Source organism: Parus major, chromosome 22 (assembly GCF_001522545.3).
Source record: "Parus major isolate Abel chromosome 22, Parus_major1.1, whole genome shotgun sequence".
Lineage (NCBI taxonomy): Eukaryota > Metazoa > Chordata > Aves > Passeriformes > Paridae > Parus > Parus major.
In genome coordinates, this window is record NC_031790.1 from 1,877,454 (window position 1) to 1,900,955 (window position 23,502).

The window sequence follows — 23,502 nt, forward strand, 5'->3', positions numbered from 1 at the left end:
AGCTGGCAGTGACACTAACACCCAGCCTGGGACAGGTGAGCACAGCAGGGAACTCAGCTGGCAGTGACACTAACACCCAGCCTGGGACAGGTGAGCACTCCCAGCCTGGGACAGGTGAGCACTCCCAGCCTGCGACAGGTGAGCAGAAGTGACCCCTGCCCTGGCTCTGTGTTCCCAGGACACAGTCCAGCTTCCCCTGGCACTTCCTGAGCAGCAGCAAACTGCTTTTAATGGCAGTTAAATTAAGTAAATTTATTGATTGATTGATAAAATATTAAGGAGGGAAGATGCCACACTGAAAATCTGCTGCGGTTCTGGGAATAAACTTTGGAGGGGGGTGAGGGTGAGGTCTTTCCAAAAAATAAAGAAAAAATTAAATTCTGACTGCAGGTCAGGGCTGCTGGTGCTGACTGCATCCTGCAGCTCCTGAGGGCTGTGAAATGAGTCTATTTGAGGCTTTACAGAGCAAATCCTTCTCATTTGGGAATCTGTATCCGGCTCCTTCCAGTTTAACACCCTTTGTGCTCTTCACTCAAACCACGAGGTCACCTCAGTGCAGCCCCAAAAGTTCAGTGCACGAATACTGGGGTCCTTTTAAATATCAGTTCATTGCTTCCCAGGGCAGGCTGTCACTTGAGCACATAATTAAACTCTTTTCCAGGGATCAGCAGTTCAGGATTTAAGAGACCACACAGGGGTGGAGGTAAAACACACAAAGCCCAGGCAGTCTTTGCTTCCCTCTAGCTTTCCAGAAAATTTCTCTGTCCAATTCCTGTGCTCACTCTGGAGCCATGGAACAGAGCAGCCATAAAAGCAGCTTTTCCTGGGCTTTGCAGTGTCCTGAAGCAGGACTGGAGCCCTGGAGTGCTCCTTCCCTTCAGAAATACTGGGGATTTCATCCAACAGCAATTCCAGAGGCAGAGGGCCAGGCCTCCTGCAGCACCAGCACCCAAAACTGCAATTTTCCTGGGCTGGAAACTCTGCCAGTATCACTGACAGCACCCTGGAACCACACACCCCCTTCCTAGAAACACTCTACAGCCTCCAAGTGCTGGCAGCATCCCTCAGACTTGATAAGAACTCCTGAAAACGGATCAGCATCACCTGCCCCTGCCAGATCCAGCTGGGAATTTGGGAGAGGAAAGGTCAATACAGGAATTGGTGTTTCCTCCTTATTGTGAAAAATGAGCCTGTGTTAAATCAGATTAGCAACCAAGTTAAGTGAGATTAGGAGCATTGAAATACCCAGGTGCCCAATTCCCTCAGCCTGAGGGTGTAGCACAGGTTTTGCTGAACAATATTTCAAACAGTAACACAGTTTTTATGTCCCTCAGGACAATATTTCAGGGTGTAAGACAGTTTTTGCATCCATCAGGACAATATTTCAAGGTGTAACATGGTTTTTACATCCATCAGGACAATATCCCAGGGTCTAACACAGTTTTTATGCCTATCAGGACAATTTCCCAAGGCGGCCTCTACCTGTGACTGGAACAGAGCGCAGCCTGGCAGATCCAGGCTGACCCAGATGTTGGTCAGATCAGATGATCTGAGCCACCAGACCATCTCTTCCCAACTCCCAGGTCCATCTAAGGGGCCTGCACCTCCCAAGACATTTGATCTGTGCAGTGGTGCTGCCTGACAGCCACCCAACATCTGGCTGGGGAGCTGGATCCCTGCCTGCCCGAGGTTTTCCCTCCAACAGCACTGGGGGGGTTTGCTGAGAGCACCCCAGGGCTCTGCTCAGCCCCTCCCTGGGCCACCAGTGCCTCCATCTGTACCTCCAGCCAACCTGCAGTTGGGCCTGTGACACCAATTTTCCAAATTTAGAAAAAAAAAGGGAATTACTCAGATGACAGAGGCTCTTTGGTATTTGAACCCCTCCCAGTGTTTAATGAAGCTCCCCCTGCCCAGCATGGCTGAGAGTAATGGAAACACTCAGCTCCTGCTGTGGGTTTTATTACTGCTGTCATTATCGTGATGGTTTTCTTACAATTTTGGAAGTCAGTTCTGTTTCTGGCTCCTTCTCCACAATAACCTGAGACTTGCTAATGCTCCACTCCTTCCTCTTGAGTTTGCTAATCCTGTTGTCACCATCGTCTTTCATGGGCAGCTCCTCAGCTCTGGAAGATGTGGATATTCTCCTCTCCAAGAGAGGCTCCAGGGTAGATCTGTGGCCCAAAAGAGAGAGGAAAAACATGAAACATGAGTCCATCAGGCATGGAAAGGACTGTTTGTTAAAAAGCTTTCTCAGCTTGTGTAAGGGATTGTTGTTAAAAGGTTGAGGCAGGACCATGGATTTTTCAGCAGGAATTGTGCTGTTAGCCCTGGAATTCTGAGTATTATGTGGTTTTTGTCCAAGGTGAAGTGTGATCTGCTTGCAGAGACACCCAGAGCTGCAGTTCATGCTCAGCCATGAGTCTCACTGACCTTGAACAAATCACCTGAACTCTGGTTATCCCAGCTGGGAAGTCAATGTGCTGCCAAGTGACAGCAGACACGCAGACAGGGTGAACCAAGTGTTGGGTGCCTTATTCACCTCCTGGCTGACCAAAACAAACCACCCTGGGGTGCCTCACTCCTGGGAAACAGAGGCAGGGGGCACCTGGAACGTGCTGGGACTCCAGGGGCAGCAGCTGGGCTCAGTTCCCACTGTTTGTGCCCCAAACCCCGTCTGCAAAATGGAATAACAACACCGACTCCCAGTAACATTTTTAAACGCATTTCTGTGGAATAAACCTTGATTTTCAGAGTATCTGGTCCTGCCTAAGGCACACCCCCCACCTCAACCACTGACCCGTCCGAGCCCGGCCTGGAGGAAGCGCTGTCAGATGAGGTGGACGAGGTGGAGGCCACAGATGAGGCCACGGAGGTGACCGAGAGCCTCCTGAGGGTGGAGGACATGATGTAGGGCAGCACCAGCGAGCCCGACCTGCTCGGCTTCCTCTCGGTCAGCGCTGGGGGCTGCAGGGAAACGAGAGGGGGAACACCCATGGCTATGAAAATTCAGATTTTTAGAAGCCTGTCATATGCTTAAACAAGTAGAGGGGACATAGAACACCCAGCAGAAAGAGTTTGTGACAAACCTCACAGGAACTCAGCTGCCAGGTGTGAGAGATATTGCCAAAACTCAGCAGAGCAGGACCTGCTATTGTGAAAACCTGACAAAGCAGAAATCTGTGGCTCCAGAAACCAGCCAGGACCAGACTTGTGGTTTTACTCTGGACAAGCTGACCTGCGAGAAAGCCAAAGCCCCACTAAGCCTGCCCAGAGACCAATCAGCAAACACTGAGGAAGATGTTCAGCCTTCATCCCAAAAGACCACCAAACCAGGAGGCATGGCAGCTAATTGGAATTGTATGAATTGTATGAGGCAAGAGAAGGCAGAGAATAGTGGGCAGGGAGGTGTGAGCCTGTGGGATCACTGTGCATTTACACCTGGAACCTGCCTTGAGCAGGTCCTCATGGTTTGGGGTCCCCCCGTGCATCCCTGGTGCTCACAGCTGATGGAATAAAACAGATCTCTCTACAGTTTTGGTTGCCAAGTCCTGATTCCCGAAATGGAATGGTGGCTGGGAAGGCCAAAGGCTGGGATCAGGAAGGGGGTAGCCAGCAAGAGCAGGGCAGGGATTGTCCCCTGTGCTCGGCACTGGGGAGGCCACAGCGCGAGGGCTGGGCCCAGTTCTAGGCCCCCCAGTTTAGGAAGGGCATGGAGGGGCTGGAGTGAATCCAGGGAAGGGAACAGGCCCCATGAGGGGCTGAGGGAGCTGGAAAGGGGCTCAGCCTGGAGAAAAGGAGGCTCAGGGGGAGTTTCTGTCTCTGCACAATTCCCTGACAGGAGGGGACAGCTGGGGGGATTTGGGATCTTATCCCAGGGAACAGGGACAGGAGGAGAGGGAACGGCCTCAGGCTGGGCCAGGGGAGCCTCAGGGTGGACAGCATCAGGAATTTCCCCATGGAAAGGGAACTTGGAACTACCCAGGGAGGTTTGGATCCCCATCCCTGGAGGTGTCCAAGGAACTCCTGCAGGTGACAAGGTGGGGATCGGGCACAGTTGGGACTCAATGGTCTCAAAGCTCTTTCCCAACCCTGATGTTTCTGGGGCTCCATGACACCCACTCAAACCCACCCACCCATGGGTGGAAAAGGGGAAGTTGGGTTCCTCTGGGGCAAAACACGGAAAAACCAGGTTCCCTTACCAGACTTATGACCCCGTACTGCGTCTCCACCTTCCTCCTGAGCTCCCTGAAGCAGGCTGTGAGCCTCTCGTGCAGGGGCCTCAGCTGCTCCGTCAGCTTTTCCCCATGGATCCGGATCCCCTCTGCCAGGAGAGGCATCTGAGGAAGGGTGGGAGGAAGGAGCACGATGAGCTGCAGGAGTACAAAGCAGCCCTCCCGCTCCCCAGAGTGCCAGTGGAACAGCTCAGATAGAACTAAAAATTTAAAAATTAAAAATTTGAAAAGTAAAAATTAAATCAGATAAAAATTAAAGGCTTTAAATCAAGGTGGTTTGGGCTTGCAGAGGGGCAGTGACACAGCAAGGGAGCTCAGCTGCTGACTCAGATCTGGTGACAGAGAGGGGACTTCAGTGCTGGAGCTCAAGGTGTTGAACAAACATCAACATTTTCCCCAGGCCAGGCTGGATGGGATTTGGAGCAGTGGGAGCTGTCCCTGCCATGGGTGGGATTTAAGGTCCCTTCCCACCCAAACCATTCCAGGATTCTGTGATTCCCTCTTCCCCACTTCCCCAGCTCTTTCCCAATTCCATACCTGTATAGCAATCTGCTGCTTGAGCAGCTCAATCTTGTCTTGATCTTCAGGATGTTCTTGGAGATATTTCTCTGTGAAGAACGCCTGGAAGCACAGAGAGAAGGTGACACAGGTGACACAGACACTGCTCCTCAGGCAGCTCTGAAGGGAAGATCCTTTAAAAGCAATTCACTGCCATTATTCTTTATATTAAACCAAAGTTTTGCTGCACTAAGCTGAGGCACAAAGAACCGGTTGGGAAAAGGGAACAAAACCCACTTCTTAAACTACCATTTTTTCCAGTGAAACACATGGAAAAGCAGTCACTGCATCAAAAAGGTTTTGCCCAGTCCTGATCCCCTTCTCACAAACCAGCACAGATTTGAATAACTGAGGTTCCATCACTTCTACTCCTCACTTAAATGCAAGAGGCAGGCCCAAAACCTCAAGCTCTGACTTGAAAAAGCCTCTTTATTTTCCAGCAGTCAGTGCCCCACAGCACACAAGGAAACCCAAACCACCTCAGCTGCTCTAAGGAGAGCAGGGCAGCTCCTGCTACAATTTCCCTGATTTCAGCCCTTAAATCCCTCATTTTCACCTGGGGCTGGTTACAAAGAAATAGAAATAAAGACCAGACTGGGATTTGGGCTCCCAGCTTCCTTCAACAAAGCAACTTTAGTCTCCACTTCTCCTGGGTTTACTTTTAATCAGCAGAATCTGGTCTTGGTTTGAAGTTGAACAAACACAAATCCACTTTCCTGGACTGAAAACTTAAAATTGTGCCAATTCCCACGATGTATCCCATTGAAATGGATCCCAATTCCTGGTCAGAATAATTTTTTTTATTTTTTTTCCCCTAGATAAACCCCCTAATAAGTTTTTCATTTGCTTCTCTGAGGTATTTTAGCCTCTGAATATATTTTTTTTACTTCTGTAAAACCAGACTGTGGTACAAGTTTATAGGGCTGGGGGTTTGATCCTGAACAGGATGGAGGTGAGCCTGGGAAAGGGCTGTTGGGTTGGTCCCAGAGGATTTTCCTTGAAAGTGCTTAATAATTGCAAGAGGAAAGATGTTAAAAACCCCAGCTTTGGCTTTTGGCTACAATGAAAGAATTAAAAACCAGATTTTAGCCTCCCACAAAAGCTAAATGTTCTGCACTGAGCTGCAGCTGAAATAGGAAAATATGAACCAGAAATGAGTATTTCCAGATGTGGCTGCAGAAACTTTGTGTTTTCTAGTTTTAACTGCTTTCCCACTTTCATAATTCTAAACTTGATGTCAACCTTAATTCAGAAAATGGGAGGATTCAGGGCCAAATTCAGCCCTGGCAAAGCATCCAAACTGCTCTGGAATCAGCAGAGTTAGGCCCCAGAACAATCAGCCCCTCTCCCAATTAACTCATGCACCTCTTTTCATGGGGCTGGGGCACAGCTGAGGAGGGTTAAATGTGTTTTACCACATTTCCCCCAGCTCATGGAAACGAGCAGCGCGTTCTGCGCTGGGAATTCCATCATTAGGTGGAGGGAATCAACAGCTCAAGTTAAACATCACAACAAAAGAACAACCTACGCTGCTCAAGTGAAGTCAGCTGAGTAAACCTGTACAGGAAATGCTGCTTTTTTTCCTGAATTGTTTGCTCTGTCGCAAGGCTCCAAGGACAGAGAGGCTGCTGGTGAGAGGAAGCCTCTTTTGCCTTGTCATTCCCTGTTAATACAGGGGAGAAACGCCAGGTTCTGCCTGTTCTCTGTTGCCAGAGCTGCCCGAGCACCTCTGTGCCCCACAGGGCAGGAACAGGTTCCTCTCCCACTGCAGAGGAGCTGGATCCTGCCCTGGCCCCGAGCCTGAGCCCTTCCAGCTCGCTGCAAACCTGCCCTCTGCTCTTTTCTGCTCCTGTCCAAGCTGTGCACGCCCAGACCCAGCAAGGGCCGTGTCTGGGACAGCTGGAAGTGGAACTGATCCTGTTGGGTCCTGCCCAAGCCTTCCGCAGCACAGAGGAACAGAAGAAGTCACACAGTCTTGTGTCCTCCTTTAAGGACCAGGCTGCTCCGAGCCCCATCCAGCCTGCCCTTGGACACTTCCAGGGATTCACAGCTGCTCTGGGAATTCCATCCCAGCCCAGAATCCCTTCCCAATATCCCATCTGACAGTTTGAAGCCATTCCCTATGTCCCGTCCCTCCATCCCCTGTCCCCAGTCCCTCTCCAGCTCTCCTGGAGCCCCTTCAGGCCCTGCAAGGGGCTCTGAGCTCTCCCTGGGGCTTTCCCTGCTCAAGGTGAGCTCTCCAGCCCTGCAGAGGATGTGCCCAGACCTTTTCATAGTTGGTGTAGCCGCCCATGACGGCGGGGTCCACGATGCCGTTGAGCAGCATGGACAGGGGGTGCACGGGCAGGCTCCGGTCCCACGTGTGCTGCTGGACAATGTTAGTGATCTTCTCGTTGGTGAGCTCCATGGTTTCAATGGCGTTCTCGAGGGGGCTGATCTCCTCCTGAGGGAGGGAAGAAACAGAATAAACCTTCTGTAGAGTCACAGAATAAGCCTTTCAAACCTTCATTCCGTTTTTAGGGAGAAATTGTTCCCTGGGAGGGTGGGGAGGGGCTGGGATGGAATTCCCAGAGGAGCTGTGGCTGCCCCTGGATCCCTGGAAGTGCCCAAGGCCAGGCTGGAGCAGCCTGGGACAGTTGGAGCTGTCCCCGCCCATGGCAGGGGTGGCACTGGATGATTTTAAGCTCCTCCAACCCAAATAAGTCTGGGATTCCATAGTTCTGTGATTTATTCCTCTCCACTGAGTAAGAAACTAAATAATTTGCTTTTATCTGTGCCACATCCAATAGTGCAAGGACTGGCATTCCCAAGTGTTCCAAGGCTTTATTCGATGGGGACTGGAGAGGAGGAGATCCAGCCCCAGTGGTGAACTCACCGTCGTGACCTGTTTGACCTCAAACCACTTGAGGATGCCTGGAAAGGAATAAGCTGTCGTGTAGGTTGTCCTTTCTATCCACATGTTCTGCTCAGAGAAGGAAAATAAAAGGATATCTGAGATGTAAGGGAAATAATGGTCTTGCAACTCAACTCTCTCCTGAGTAGAATGAGGCTTCCAGAACAAGCTGGCAGGAATTCCATGGCCATTCCCACCTTCCCTGGCTGGGATGGAGCCCCACACTTGGCTCACACAGCACCACATGAGTGGATTTCTGATGGAAGCTGGATGTTAAAATTCCAGCTGTGGAGCCCCTTGGCATCACCCCCAACCTCAGGTGGAGACTGCAATTCCCTTTGTGCCTCCTGCTTTTTTAATTCCCAAGCTCCGTGGCTACAGGGAGAGGGAAAAGGTAAGTCTGGTCAAAATGCCACCAACAAAACAAACAAAAGGCAAAGGACTCACAGCAAACTCATTGTCTGGATCCTTCTCTCCTTTCCTGATGGGTCTGGAGTGGGTGAATTGCTGCACCTCGTTGGCTCTGTAGTAGCTGGGAAGAGGCAGAGTAAAAAGGTGATTTTTCTCATCTCCCATCCTCCTCACTTGAATGTTCAAGTAGCTCTCCACGGTTTGTGGGGAGGAATTTATGGTTTACATGAGGCATGGAGGCACAGCACCTCGTGCCCAGGTTAGCGGGGAAAACTCAAGCAAAATAGTGAGGGAAAAGAAAAATAAATTACTTTAAGATCTGTTCAGGAACAGGTTTATCTTTGTAATGAGGTGGCAGGTTCATCACAGGCTTTACAATGAAGCACTGCACATCTGAGCAGCATGGGTTAAGGATGAAAAACTAGGAACCCTTTTGGGAAAATAGGAGAGGGAGAGAAAAACCCTTCTTGCTTCCATTGTCAGACTTTTCCACAACTCCCTGTGTTCTTGTTAAGTGTTTTCCTTCAAACCTGGCTAATTCATCACCCACCACAGGCATTATGCTGCATCTTGTAGGCTCCTTGTGAATTAAAAACCCAAAAAGAAAAGGACTTTATATACATAATATATAAATACATCTAATATATATAAAAATATATATAAATATATATTATATACTTCCAAATATTTCTATTATATATACTTATATTTATATTATATATTTATATAATATAAATAAGCCTATAATATAATATATATTGTATATTATATCAAAATGTATATAATATAGATATAATATAAATATATGTATAAATACAAATATATACATATTTGTATATATTTTTATATTGTATATATATATATAAAAATATGTGTATATATTTATAAATATATAAATATAAATAAATAAATATATCTATATATTTGTATATATAAAAATATAAAAGTAATAATCCCAGAATGGTTTGTGTCACCTCCTGCCATGGCCAGGGACAACTTCCACTATCCCAGGGAGCTCCAGCCTGGCCTTGGACACTTCCAGGTGCTGCAATTCCCTGGTGAAAATGCCTGGGAATCCTGGGCACCACTGATTTCTACTGTGGGAGACCAGAAAAAGGGCAATGGGGTTCTGTGGATGCCTCTGGCTCTCCTCTCACCCCACAGTTTTTTACCAGAGGCTGCAGCTCCTTCCCTCCCACTTTTTAGATTCATGAAACCAACTGAACAAAGTTGCACCTGTGAATAATGACAGGCATTAAAAAAATCTTACTAATTGTATCCCCAAGCACAGCAGCTTATGTTCCATCAAAATTCTGCTTTAAGGACTGTGCTGAGGCTTTACAGCAGCAAAAACCTGGCTGGAAAAGCAAAGCTTAGCCAAGGTGCTCAGGAGATAATTTCTGTGAGTGTCCTGCCCTCTGAGGTGGCAGTGGGGGGCTAAGGCAGCCCCCACACATCCTTTAATTCACTGAGGCCACTCTGAGGAGCATTTTGAGAGCCCAAGTCACCCTGCCTGCAGAGAGGAGCCAAAGCTGAGCCCAAAAGCACAGAGCCAGGTTAGCTCAGGCTCAGAGCCCCAGCTGATGAATTCTGTGTCAGGAGAGCTCAGTGCCCCAGCACAGCTCCCAGTGCCCAGATGGGGCAGGGAACCTCTGAGGCTCAGCACAGCTCACCTGGCAGCCCCAAAACATAATTACCAAAAAATGAATGAGGTATTTTGTCATAAAAGAGCAGAAAAAACAACCTAAAGAAATAAAAAACAGCCTGAGGCAATGGAGGTTAAAGGAGCCTGAAAGTTAAAGCAACCCCAGAAGCAGCAAGGTCTGCCTAACACAACAGAGATCTGGGCACTCCTCATCTACTCAGGAGGTGTTTGTGGGAGTCCAAGGAGAACCTGTCCCAAATCCAAGCCCTGCAGCTGCTCCCTCCATCCCAGGGCTGTGCCAGAATCCCGGAACCCAACACCCCCAAACCTTTGGGACGGTTTAGATCTGCATCCAAATTCTGCAGCTCGGGTTCATCCCGAGCCAGAAACATCAGAACAAACACAGACAGATGCAAAGGAAGCAGCTGAAACAAAGCAGCAACAGAAGAGGCATTTTTGATACCAAGTTTGGTCTTGAATGGATTTTAATTTCCTATGTGGATTCAGCGCTTGGCAGCAGGATTGCAGAGGAGCATCTGCTAGCACTGCCTGGGCTGGGCCTCTCTGCACAGGGTTTGAGGGCCAAAATGGACCTGCAGATCCTCCAGCCTGGCCTGGTGAGCACAGGCTGGAAGCCCAGGAATTTGGTTTTCCTGGCATGCATCCTCCAGGAGCCACAGACTGAAATCTCTGGCAGGAATCTGGAGCATCTCCACTGGCTCACACAACTCAGAGGATCTTAAGGCTGGTGAGGAGCTTGGGACACAACATGGAATCCCACCAGCAAGGAGGAAAATAGGAATTAAAAAATAGTTAGGGCTCTGAACCCAACAACTTTCAGTGACATCATCACTTCACACTTTTTACAAAGGGACTTCCAGGGGAAAAAAACCACACAAACCCCAGCACTTCGTAAATGCTAATGGTGTGTGAGGAAGATCTCCATCCTTCACTTTTCATCCCACTTTCACAGGCTGCATTTCACATCTTTCACCCAGAAATACCCAGCTGGGTCCCCACATGGCCAGAGCAGTCAGCACCACCTGCATGAGAACACGGGAAATCCTCCTTCCAATCTGCTCCTCATCCTGACAGCAACTTGTTTAACTCTGACAGCCCCAAGCAGCCTTTAAATCCATCCACCCTTACAGCTCTGGACAGCCCCATTTTCACACCCAGGGCCTGCCTGGAGCAAGAATCCCCTCACTCATCGCTCATCGTTCCTGCTGTTCACCAGCTGCCTTCTCGTGGGGAAGAGGCAGCTCTGGGCTGCACCAAAATGCCCCAGACCCAAAAGATACACTGTTTGGGGGAAGCCTTGATCTCCTCTGCTGGAGGGGCTGTGCTGGTCATCTTCTCAGCACTGGGGAACTGGGTCAGCAGCTTCAGGTTAAAATCCTCCCTCCGCTCGTACTCCTTGCCACGGTAGATGAACATCTTATTCTGTGGGCAGAAGGAAAAGGGAATTAAAATTCAACGAAGTAGTGGGACAGAGCACTCCAAATCTGCCCCCCAGAGCTGGTTTAGGGGAAGGGTTGATCCCAGCTGGACAGAAAAGGTGGGGGAAGGAACATGAGCTGGAATGAGGGCACAGCAACTCCCAGGAGCCAGGCCTGGCAAGGAGAACCTCAGATTTGTCTAAAAAAATCCATTGCTCCACAGAGAATCATCAAACAGAGATGGAAAGGAGCTTTAAAAGGCCACCTGTAATGAGCAGGGGCATCCTCAAGCAGGTGCTGATGGCCACACAAACACATCCCAGAGTCAGTGAGCTGCTCACACCTCCCAGCACTCACAGGTTCAACACAGGCAATCTCAGCCAGGAGCTGGGTTTTAGTAACAGAATAAATGTGCCAAGAAATTCCTAAATACAGGGACCTGCCTGCCAGCCTCTGCTGGGAGCTCCCTGAGGGGTGTCCCTGGGCACAGGTGGGAATTTTACCTCCACCCACAATGTCCAGTTTTGCTCTACACACCCAAAACCAGACCATGGCCGATTATTTTTCCACCTAGCAGTGGTTTCTGGAAGGGATGGGTTCCAAAACATGACTTGGAGTTGAAAGCCTTCCATGTCATTTCCTCACACAGTTCTAACTTAATACTCTTCTCATTTTTTAAGCCTGGCTTCCGCTGAAGACCAGAATTTCAAACAGTTCCAGTCTGAGAAGGTAAAATGGACCTGGGTTTTAAATAACAGGAATATTTTCAGCCTTGTTGACCCTGGATCTGTCCTCCACACAGGTCCAGCAGTGCTCAGCTGCTTAAATAAGAAGCACCTTTGTACTTGAATTCTTCTGTGTGGGACAAACTCTCCCTGATCACTGAAATGATCCCTGTCCTGAAAATTTGGTTGGTTGAGGCTGAAAAGCAATGGGATAAATTCTTAACAGGCTGAACATTTTCTAACAGCAACAATCACATTCCAGAGGGAGCACAAATATGAAAGGTAAATTCTGTTTAAATCCATAGAATGAACTTATCAATCGTCTAAAAAACCTATTTATTGTAACACCACAACCCCACTCAAGCTGGTTAACACACAATTTCATCTCCGACTCGTCTCTTTTTAGACTCTGAAATCCTCTGAAACACTCCTGGAATTTAGATCTGTCAGTGCCACTGCAAGAAAAGAGTTTGGCACTGGATTTTCTTGGAAGCTATGCAAAAGTTGTGACTTTTAGCATCTCCAGCACTGCAGAGGTTGGGTGGGGAAGGACCCTTACCCGCAGGAAAGAGGGAAAACCCTGTCCATAGTATCCCACAGCAAAGTACTCGGGCTGAGGTCTCATGGCCTTCATGATATTCTCATAAAAAGTAGCTCTTTTTTTCTGGAAAAGAAAACAACACCACACTTTCACTTTGGAATACTCCAGGACACTGCCAGCTCACGTTCCCAGGAACAATTCCTGATGTCTGAGCTCTGCCCTCAGAACACACTTCACAATTGCTTTTTTGATGCAGTCTCTCAACCATTTACTTGATTAAATATTTGCTTTGTCTGGGCCTGAACCAACTTTATTTCCTGGTCTGCAGACATGAGAACAATGCCATGGCTTTTAGGATTCCAGGATACTTGAAATCCTTCACTGTGGGAAAACAAATGAAATATAAATATATTCTGAAAGTGAGCAGACACAAATGGTGACAAATGTCAGAGACCTGGCAGAAATAAAACTGGGCAGATGATTCTGCTATGAAAGAACATAAAGACCATCTGCTTCCATCCTTAACCACTAAAAAGCAGAATTCAGAGCCAAGAGGATTCTATAGCTGTGTTCATGCCCAGCGCTTTTACCACAGAAATAATAAGGTGATGAGATTTATGGAGCCTGAAAACACACCTTGGCTGTTCCTTCACTTGGTTAAAATCAAGAATTCTAAACATCTGTACAATGCATTATCATGCTAATTAGAAATGATGAAAATATTTATTCTACTACTAACCTCTACAAAGCCATGGGGTTAAGTTGGTTTGTTTGTCTTTAACATGAATTTATTTTAGGCTTATCCTGCTTGAACAGTATTATATTAAGCAGTCAGCAGCCTGCTGGAAATGGAGAAAAAAAGCCTTACCAGGAGATTGCCAAGTCCCTCGTAGTCAAAGACCTTGTTTTCATACATGTCAGCCAGCTCCTTGCTCAGCTGAATGGCTTTTTCCCACATCTCCAGGGAGGGTGAGGTTGGGCAGGAGGGGGAGGAAGAGCACAAGCAACATGAAAGACTCAGTTAAAAGCCTTCATTAGCGCAGATAGGTAAACAAAAATGCAACTGATTTTAATTCAGGCACTCCTTTCATGCTCTGCCAGGTTTCCCTCAGACTCTGCTGTGCATTTTTCCTTTTGCAGGGATTATTACAGTCATACAGATCTCGTGGTTTGGAGATCTGAGAGTGAGTTACAAAGCCAGGTCTCCACTGAGATCCTGACAGGACAAACGAGGCACTGGCAGGAGGAATGACAGGTCTGAACAGCAGAGAGAGAAGCCCAGGAGATCTTGGACAGGGGCTCCTTGGGTTTGTCTCATCATGGAATTCAGGTGGAAAGGGACCTGAAAGCCCAGAGCCACCCCTGCCATGGCCAGGACACCTCTCACTGTCCCAGGCTGCTCCAGCCTGGCCTTGGACACTCCCAGGGACCCAGAAACAGCCACAGCTGCTCTGGGAATTTCATCCCAGCCCCTCACAGGGAGGAATTCCTTCCCAAGATCCCATCTAAATTCCCTTATTTCAGCTTAAAGCCATTCAGCCCTGGCAGAACCCTCTCTCCAAGGAGCAGCTCCCAGGACAGTGCAGCCAGGGAAGCCTCTCTCCCTGCAATCCCAAAAACCTGAGCCACTCCCAGGGGCAGGTAGGAAAACACCTGCTCTGTTCCAATCTACCCAGAGCCTTGAATAGCTTCACTTTCCAGACACTCTTTGGCCATTTTTTAATTCAGTTAATTTTATTAATTATTTAAATATCTTCAGACAAACATGTGCCCTGCTGATGGCAGTGCTGGGATTCCCATCAAAATCCCAGCCTGGTGTGGAACCACATCTGCTTTTACCCTTTTAACCAAGCCCCACCACAAGCCCTGAGCCAAGAATCCACCAGTAAGGAAATCCTAAATGCAAACCAAAGCGGATTTGCTGTAGGAACAGGGTGAGACTCTCACCTTGCCCCTGTCGAAGAAGGAGATGATCTCCTGGTAGAGTTTCTCCTTGAGCTCCTGCTGGGAGTACACATAGTAGGTGTCCCTCTGCAGCAGGTGGGGGACACAGGGCTTCTCTGACCACTGGAACAGGGAAAAAGGCAAAGGTGAAAGAACTGGAACATTTCCAGAGAAATTCTTACAGTGGGTGACTCAAATCTCTCATTGCTGCAGAAGGATGTAACAAACCGATGCTAATAATTACTTTACTTTTATCATTGTTATTTAATTATATAGTATTTATTATAATATATTTATGTAATTCATTGTAATTATATATCAGTATATTAGTCTTAATATACCTATTAATATATTTCTATTAATTCATTAGAATGATATATATATTATTTCTATATCATTTATTATTTCTATTATTATTCATTCTAATGAATAATTATTTGTTTATATATTATTTTAGATATTTTACTATATACAATTATTATATTATATGTACATCATTTCTAATTACAATTATTGTATTTTATATGTCTATTACTATTTCTCATTATATGTAAATATATAATTATACACAATTATATATTTTATATATAAAAAATATATACATATATAAATATATAAAACTATATAAATATATATTTTATATAAAATATATTTATATGTATAAAATATATAAATATATACAAAATATATAAAAATCTCTATAAATATCAAAAAATATAAATATATATAAATATATTAAAATATATCATTATTTTGCTGCGGAATCTGCAAGACTTTGACACCCCTCAATGACCACTGGTACCTACATGATTCAAAGTCACATTAAAAACAGAAATCAAAAAGCAATTTGATTATTCTGAGTTGTTTGTGCCTCATTTCACTCCAAACCCTGGAATACCTGGAGCAGCTCAGCGTGCAGGAGCAGGGTGTAGGCAGCCTCGGTGAAGTTCTCACAGTCTGTGTGCAGGTCCCTGAGTTTGTACAGATACCTGAGCAAGGCAAAAGCAATTCCTCAATGGGAAGGACTCCTGTATCCAAGGGAGCACCGAGGGGAAAAAAGGTTTTTCCAGGCTCTTGGAGGGACACAGCCTACCTGATGTAAATGTCCTCTCGCTTCTTCTCCTTGTAAAAATTCTGCCAACAACAGAAAAAGTCAAACACTGGCAATGTAGAGCACCACAGAGCTGCAGAATTATCTCTAGACAGAGTGGTTTTAGGTATTTCAGGGATATTTGCTGTCATTTTGGCAGCTTAGGTGGATCCAGCCTTTCAAACTGGGGGGCACCAGCACCACCAAAAAAGGGACAGATCAGAGAAATCACTTGTCTCAAGTGGGAACAGGGATCCCAACCATCAGCCAGGCATCTCCTCTGCCTGTGCTCCAGGCTTCCAGATTTTGGACTCTCCATCTTTCTGTGCTTATTGCTCCGGAGCCTGACTTGGGCACATCATTAACCAAAAATGGCAGGAGGAATTCATTCAAATCTTCCCCTTGATCAAAAACAATCCCAAGGGGGTTTAGAAAAGCCCAGGGGAGGGGTCCCCAGCCCAGGGGAAGGGTCCCCAGCCTGTACCAGCACATTGACAGTGCAGCTCATGCGGTTCTCCTTGCTCTCGTCGTGCATGATGGTCCGGTAGTCCAGCAGGTTCTCCAGGAGGCTGCTGACCAGCAGGGCAAACACCTCTCCCGGGGCTGACAGGTACTTGTGCTTCCTGCAGTGCTCCAGGAGCCTGTGGGGACACCCGAGGGAACTCAAGGGAAAGGGGATTTCATTGTAAATTACCCAAAAACTTGTCCCTGGATGGGCACTCAGTGCTGGACACGCACACCCGAGACACCCAGCTCAGGCGGGGCAGGTTGGTCAAAAAAATGGAGTTTTTGTTGCTAAAAGCTCCAGTTTTGATGTAACTTTGAGCCTGCTCTTCCACTTGCAGACCCCTCGCTGGTTTGGCAGCTGACTCTGAATTCCAGCTCCAGTTTAGGGCAGTTGAAAGTGCAGAATAAACCCCTCATTTTTGGGCGATCAGCCCCAGAACAGCTGCACAGCACTTCAGATCACAGCAGCTGCCCCAGCTCCCTGCTCACTGAAATAATTAATGAGTTAGGGCTTCTTTACATTAGAAAAGCAGCCCAATAAAGGGTAAAAAAAAAAAAGATATAAGAAGAGCCTGCAGGTGCTTTATAAAACTCACAGTTTCTCCAGCAGAACCTTGTACTGCTCATCCCCTCGGCCCCCCTCCACCTCCTGGTCCAGCTTGGTGATCAGCTCGTTTTCAAACTGGAAAGGCAAAAATAAAAACCCCCAATCAAGCAGAGAGCAGCTCTCGGAAGCAGGGGCTGGGACCAGAACAGCCTGGGCTGCTCCTGACCCAGCACAAGAGTAAAATGCCCAAAATGACAAGGCTGGAGCAAGGAAATACAAGGCCTCCCTCTCGCACCCCTCCCAGCCTGGTGTAATTAAGCAAGCACAGAATCCTAATATTTGATTCTCTGCGGAGCCACAGGGGATTTATGTTGTTATTGTAAAGGGAAATAAATAGCTAAAATGACATTTGACACCCTCTGTGGGTCTCCAAATGGCTTCCCAGTTTAGAGGTGGGCACTGACACCTCTGCAAATGCAAGGAAGGGTGAAAAAAGGAGAATTCAGGGATTATCAAAGTCATGGAAAGGCTCAGTCAGGACAGATCTGAGAAGTTCTGAACCTTCCAAACCCCAGGGACTTCCCCAAGGGCTTTGGCACAATTTTAGGTAGGGATTTTTTTTTGTTTTGTTTTGTTTAAATATTCTATTTTTCTTTTGCCCTATGGACAATGTGGAATATTTGTAGTGAATATACCAGTATTGTGTATATATTGCAAACGCATGTATTGATGTACTATTCTATATTAATATTATATTTTATATATAATATATATATATTTTAATATTATTTTACAATATATATTATGTATTATAATATAAACATATGTATCTGTATATTTATATATTTATTCTATATATAAATATTTATATAATATTTATATTTATATGTTTATATATTATATATTTATATATTTTATATATTTAGTGTATTTAGATATTATTTTATATATATTATTTTATATTAATATAGAATGAATATACTAGTACATTATATATAATACTGTATATATAATATTATATATTAAAATATGGTGTCTTTTTTATGTATTGTAAAAAAGATATCTATATATTTCATATTATATTGTATTAAATAACCATATGAGATTTTTTATATATTTAAGATATATTTATGTATTTTATATATATATATTTTTATATAATACATATATAATAATATATATATTATATTTTTATATATTTAATATAGCTATAATATATAGATATTATTAATATATATATTGGTTATATAAGGCATCCCTTACCTTGTGGAAGTTCCCATTCCCACTGAAGTTGAACTCACACTGCATCATGTCAAAAAAAATGGGAATAGTTGCTTTCCTCAGCTCAGGCTCTGGGACCAGGGTCACCTCCAGGATTGGCCCCACCATTGCTGGGATGAATTTTATTTTGTGGGGACCTGCAAGAAATTTAAAATCAAATACATCTGGTGGCAGGAGTTGGATTTCTCGATGTTTAAGCACCTTATTCACACAACATTCTGCTCTGAGTGTGGATTTTACTTAAGGAAGAATTACCAGGTTACAACTCCAAAATTCAGGAATAGCCCAAGGAAATAATTGAGCTGAATTGTAAATCGCAAGAAAAGGCTTTCTAAAAAATCCCACTCATCCTTTACATGGCAGAAAATCCTTTAGAGGGAATCTAAGAAATTATCTCAGCAGCTGATGTTGGGAAAAAAAATCAGCTTTTCCAAGTTATTCACCGGAAAAAGAGGTTTTTGTGTGCTGAAACAGCTGAACTAGAAGTGCATTTCCCCACATTAAATACATGCAGCTTTTATAAGGAAATAACGGAACTGAAAGCCAGTTTGAGAGCTGGAATAAAGATAATTCTTTAGCTGGAACTCACCCAGGTTATACCACATATCCCTGATTTTGAAGCCTATTTCTTTCCTCATGTCCCCATACCTAGAAAAAAGTATTAAAAGGAAGAGGTGAGAAAGGCACAAACAGTGAAATGATCCTTGGAATGAAGATCCTTGAAGAAGTGAACGGCAAAACCACAAATGTTCACGTCTCACTCTGACAGGGGACTGAATTCCCTGGGAATTCAGATCTCCTGAAAGCTGCAGCCCTGCTGCTTCCTGCAATTCCACCCCACTTTGGTTGGATTTGGGTGTTTTTTCCTAAAGGCAAAGCAGAAAGATTTCATTATCAGGCTTCTTCAAGCCACTTCTGCAGAAAAAAGGGGACAAATCCTAATAAAAGTCCCTGTCAAGATGCTCAGAGATATCCAGGCACCCGATTCCAAGGAAATGAAGAGGTTAAAAGCTGCTCAGAGACTAAAAATTGCTGGTTTGGGACTATGAATGGCTCTGAAAAAATATAAAAGTAAAAGGTGGGGGACTATAAAGCTGGAGGGCTTTTAGGATTCCTCCGACCTACCTTCCACAAAGGCTGAGGAATTGCAGAGGGGAATTTTGGGCATCATGACAACTTTTCCATTACAGACCTTCCAGTGGACAGAAGGTGCTAAAACAGTTCTAGATCTGCCTGGCCGAACTTAAAGCAGCCATAATTTACAGCCCTGTTATCTTGGCCTGGTCAGCTCTTTATCACCTTGCCTTTATCAGCATTTCCACAGCAGCTCCTCCCACCCTGGAGCTGCCTGGAACAGCCCAAACAGAGCCTCCAGACACCAAAAAAAATGGGCCTGAAAGGTGAACTCACTTCTTGATGATTTTGTTGCGTTTGGCCTGAGAGAAGGTCTCCAGCTGGAGGGACTCGTGAGTGAGGAAGGCCACTGCCAGGTGGAAATAGTTATTCCAGAGCTGGGCGAGAGAAATGAGATGAAAATGGCAAAAAGAAAAAACAGCAATGGGCACAAAAAAAGCTGCCCATCCCCAGATGCAGAGCTCCCTCCATGAGGAGAGGAACCACAAGGAGCTGCAGCCTGCTAACAATGGGATTTCAGTGTTCTGTCAGCTCTGGGATCCATAAGAAAATCCAGAAAAAACAGGACAGTTACCTGGAGCTCAAAATGAGCTTGATCCAAGAAGAAGCGGTTGAGGACAGTGGTGAATTGGTTCACTGCCCGCAGGAAAACCCTGAAGAGATAAAAACATCAAATAAAGGTGATTCTGTAAACAAAATAAATGGCATTGCAGCTCTGGGTTTACAGTTGCCATGTGTAAGCTCAGGAGACAGCAACAGATGCTCCCAAAAAAGGCAGGAATTCCTCTAAATCAGGGAACATCCAGGCAAAGTTCTTCCCTGGTTTAACAGCCTCAAGCTGCATCGGGGAGGCTCACGTTGGGTATCAGGGAAAATTTCCTCTCTGGAAGAGTGGTTAAGCATTGTCCAGTTCTGGCTTTAGGTTTTCCATGTGATTTCCCCAAAATCACAAAACAAGAGCAAAATGGTTTATCTGGCTGAAGCTGTAAAGGAGAGCTCGGGGCTCTCTGGGCAGCAGAGAGACTTCCAGTTCCACCAGTGGAAACACACAGCAACTAAAACTGGCTGAAATCTGATTTAAACCAGCCTGAAGTGGATGAAGGAAATAAAGCTCCTGGTGTGAGTCACCCTCCTATCAGGCCCAGGGAGGCTCCAAAGCCAGACTTAAGCCAGGCTTAACCCTGTACCTGCTCTGCATCATGTTCATGACCATCCAGTCAGCTGCGTACACGTTCTTCCCAATCAGGTCCTTGAACATAATGAACGTTTCCATCAGGAAGTCCTGTTGGAAAAATAAACCCGTCAGGTCGGTAGTTCTGTGTCTGTGGAACTACAGGGGGATGATGCTGTGACCTCATGAAATGCAAATGTTTGGGCACTGTGTTGATTAACGACCATGCTGATTGGCAATCAATGCCCTGCCTCGCCTAAGAGGGGTCTCTCATTGTAGGGTTCAGCCCAATAATGAAATTATTCCTGACATCTCATCCATCCAGCTGCACAAGGAGAAATAATTGCACAGAATGCTGGTCTGTTTAATTAAATCTGTCTTCACTGTTTTGCATTAAGTTGTGCTGGAGGGAGTCCTGTGCACGAGCTGGATTAGAGAGGAAAACCAATATTGCTTGTGCCCAAATCTCTGAGTGGTGACAATGCAACAGAATGATCTATAAAGCCTGAAATTACAATGTATTTTCACTGACTAATCAGTTAAATCTTTCCTGGTCCAGTTTAAGGACAGTGTAACATCAGAGATGTGATTTAGAATTATTCTACATTATCAAAGAAAAGACACTTTTTGCACAGACATCCTCCAAACAAGACCTCAAACTTGGGAAAAACAAGGTTGAATTGCAGAATGAGGGAAAAAAAAAAGAAGGAAAATGAAAAGAGATGAGCAAAAGAAGGGAATGTCAGGAATATTGATCTCCTCCTTGTGGTCTCAACAGATACAAAAGCCATTCTGAGCTCTTAAATCAATTCCATTCTCTGCAGAAGTACATTAATATTCAAAAATGAGAGGGACACAAAGAAGGTCACAGGAGGAGCCATCCCCTTGAAATGATCACCAGCACAAAATCTGTTGAGCTGACCAGTTTGGGCTGAAGAATTGGCAAGATATTGACGGAGAAATGGAGCACTTGGTGCTGCCTCAGTAAAACTCCTTTTGGCATTATTAAATCAGAGCCTGATGGAGAGGGCTGGACTCGACATGGGCACCTTGAAGATATGAATTAACTCCTAAAAGTGCTAAACTAGCCAGGGAATGATGCCAAACCAGGGCTGGAAATACCAGCACAAGCAAACCCAATAATGAAGAACAAAAATAAAAGTAGTTATTGCAGTAAAACAGAATTTTCTGTTGGTATTAACAACTACCACACAACTACAAAGGAAAGTTTGCTCCTGTAGATTTAAAGGTACACAAAAATCAGATCAGAAATTGTTATTTTCCATAACCATCCTGAAAATCTTCTCACTGGATGAACAATTCCAGAATTCCTGAATATGCCTAATTTTGGGGTTTTTTTCCTTCCTTCTCAAGAAATCATTTGGGCAACTTAAAACCGGTCCTAAACCCACACAAAGCATGAGTGACCTGTAGATGGCTGTGTTGCTCCATGGTGGCTCAACAGCTGATTTTTCAAGTGATTTTCTGTGAAATTCCATAATTCCAACTGCACAGGGCAAAAAAACAGATCGCCTTGGCTCCCCAAACTGAATTCCAAACCTTCTGGTGGGTTTTGATACAGGAAGAACACAACTCCAGGCCCTTCCCCAGCTGGTATTTCAATAAACAGCCACTTCTCAATTGCAAAATAAGGAATAAAGGGACAAAAAAAGCTCCAACAGTTCTTGTGTTATGTCTTGCTAAAATACTAGTTTGGGCCATTTGGGGGAGTTTGGGGGAAAATCTGCTGATTTTAAGCAGAAAAACCCCTCAGAAATGTCACGTTTCACCTGGTTTCATACCCAAAGTTTTTCAGGATGTGAATTTTTAACATTTTGGGAACTTTTCTGCATTGCTGCCACTTAAGCAAGATTCAAGGATTTAATTAAACTTCATAGGGGAAACGAATTGGATAAAGGTAACAGGCACAAAGTGAGAGCCAGGGAAATGCTTTTCTTTTCCCTTTTCTGCTTCCTGACTGGAATCAAATATTTTTTACCCATTAAAAATGTTTTTCCTCAATGCTGCAAATGTTGAGTCCCCCTGATGCCCAGCAAGGGTGACATGAATAAATTCCCCAAAATTGTGGCACTGCTGAGGGTCTGATCACCCCAGCCCTGGCACAGAAATGGCCCAGCAGAGCAGAGTGTGCTGATGCTGGGTGGGCTGAGCTCATTCCCCAGCCAGGCTGACTTACGATGATGTCCTGCCTGGTTTTGAAAGTGTTGATGTAATGGCTGTAATGGAAATCATCCATCTGCCTCAGGATGGCTGTCATGCAGGCCACGAAAATCCCCTGCAATGGGAAAAATGCAAAATGCTGGGTTATTTTCCTAGGTTAAGCGCTGTAACTCCTAAGTGTGGCACCTCAGTGTGACTTAATCAAACACCACTGATTAGAATCGTCCTTATCTATGTCCTGACTTCAATCTCAGACTGTTTGGTCGTCTAAACCTGTCAAGAATTCCTAAAATTCAAGCTTGAAATCTGGGTATTGCTTTCTTTCTCCCCATGGACCACAAAAGAAACACATCCTCCAAACACAGAATTTTATTTTCTATCGATATTGATCCACCCCATCAGATCTTAAAGGTCTTTTCCAAGCTGACTCTCTGATTCTCAGATTTAGCAGGGCCAGCTGCAATTCTCATGGGTGGTGCATTAAAGTGACTCCAGACTTAGCAAAAATCAGGTAAATCCCCAGCTCCTGGCTTTCCCATCCCTCTGTACACAAAATCCAGGGCGAATTACAGCACCCCAGCTGCCTGTACCCCCTCAGCTGCTACACAGGGGTCAGAAATGCCCCTGAGGGGGTCTCACCCCTCAGCATTTCATCCTCTTGAGCCCAGGTGACAAAACACAGCAAAGATCCTGTGCCAGGCACTGCCCTGACACAAAATTCTGTGCACAGGGGCCCAAAGGAAATGAAATCACCCCCAGTGACTCAGCTCAAAGTGGAGTAGGATAACCTGAATCCTAACCCTCAGAAAAACAGGAGCTACGGCACAAAAGCCCTGCAGGGAAAGGAGAGATGAGTTCATCAGGCCACTGAGAACTCCCAGGGGAATGAACCCCCAAGTTAGGGAATGCTGGGGAAGTGGGGAGACAGGGAAAGGCACCCAGGGGAGTGAACCCCGCTGTTAAAGGGGGATGGAGAGGAAGGGAAGACAGGGAAAGGCTCCTAGGGGAGTGAACCCCGGTGTTAAATGTGCTGGGGAAGAAGGGAGGGGCTTCCAGGAGAATGAACCCCACTGTTAAAAGTGCTGGGGAGGGAGGGAAGACAGGGAAAGGCTCCAAGGGGAATGAACACTGCTGTTAAATGTACTGGGGAGGGAGGGAAAAGCCTCCAGGAGAATGAACTCCACTTGTAAAGGTGCTGGGGAA

The 23,502-nt window shown here is 45.6% G+C and overlaps 1 protein-coding gene across 3 annotated transcripts in view; it reads right to left on the reverse strand.

The window, feature by feature from the left end:
* The window catches only part of DOCK5 (dedicator of cytokinesis 5), a 74,516-nt gene that overhangs the window by 9,574 nt on the left and 41,440 nt on the right, over nt 1-23,502 (reverse strand). For 2 of the 3 annotated variants that reach the window (XM_015648867.3, XM_015648866.3), the window contains exons 28-49: nt 22,316-22,414; nt 20,135-20,229; nt 19,522-19,600; nt 19,224-19,324; nt 18,403-18,461; nt 17,796-17,950; nt 16,582-16,667; nt 15,963-16,119; nt 15,482-15,522; nt 15,287-15,377; nt 14,392-14,511; nt 13,313-13,402; nt 12,463-12,567; nt 11,041-11,182; nt 8,406-8,487; nt 8,131-8,215; nt 7,666-7,752; nt 7,057-7,233; nt 4,770-4,853; nt 4,200-4,337; nt 2,798-2,964; nt 1,994-2,171 (exon numbers count right to left, since the gene is read on the reverse strand). In XM_015648867.3, coding sequence (XP_015504353.1) covers nt 1,994-2,171; nt 2,798-2,964; nt 4,200-4,337; nt 4,770-4,853; nt 7,057-7,233; nt 7,666-7,752; nt 8,131-8,215; nt 8,406-8,487; nt 11,041-11,182; nt 12,463-12,567; nt 13,313-13,402; nt 14,392-14,511; nt 15,287-15,377; nt 15,482-15,522; nt 15,963-16,119; nt 16,582-16,667; nt 17,796-17,950; nt 18,403-18,461; nt 19,224-19,324; nt 19,522-19,600; nt 20,135-20,229; nt 22,316-22,414 — 2,418 coding nt within the window. Of the gene's footprint in view, nt 1-1,993; nt 2,172-2,797; nt 2,965-4,199; nt 4,338-4,769; nt 4,854-7,056; nt 7,234-7,665; nt 7,753-8,130; nt 8,216-8,405; nt 8,488-11,040; nt 11,183-12,462; nt 12,568-13,312; nt 13,403-14,391; nt 14,512-15,286; nt 15,378-15,481; nt 15,523-15,962; nt 16,120-16,581; nt 16,668-17,795; nt 17,951-18,402; nt 18,462-19,223; nt 19,325-19,521; nt 19,601-20,134; nt 20,230-22,315; nt 22,415-23,502 lie in introns of those variants that run through there. The other variant, XM_033519448.1, reaches the window with a different exon arrangement.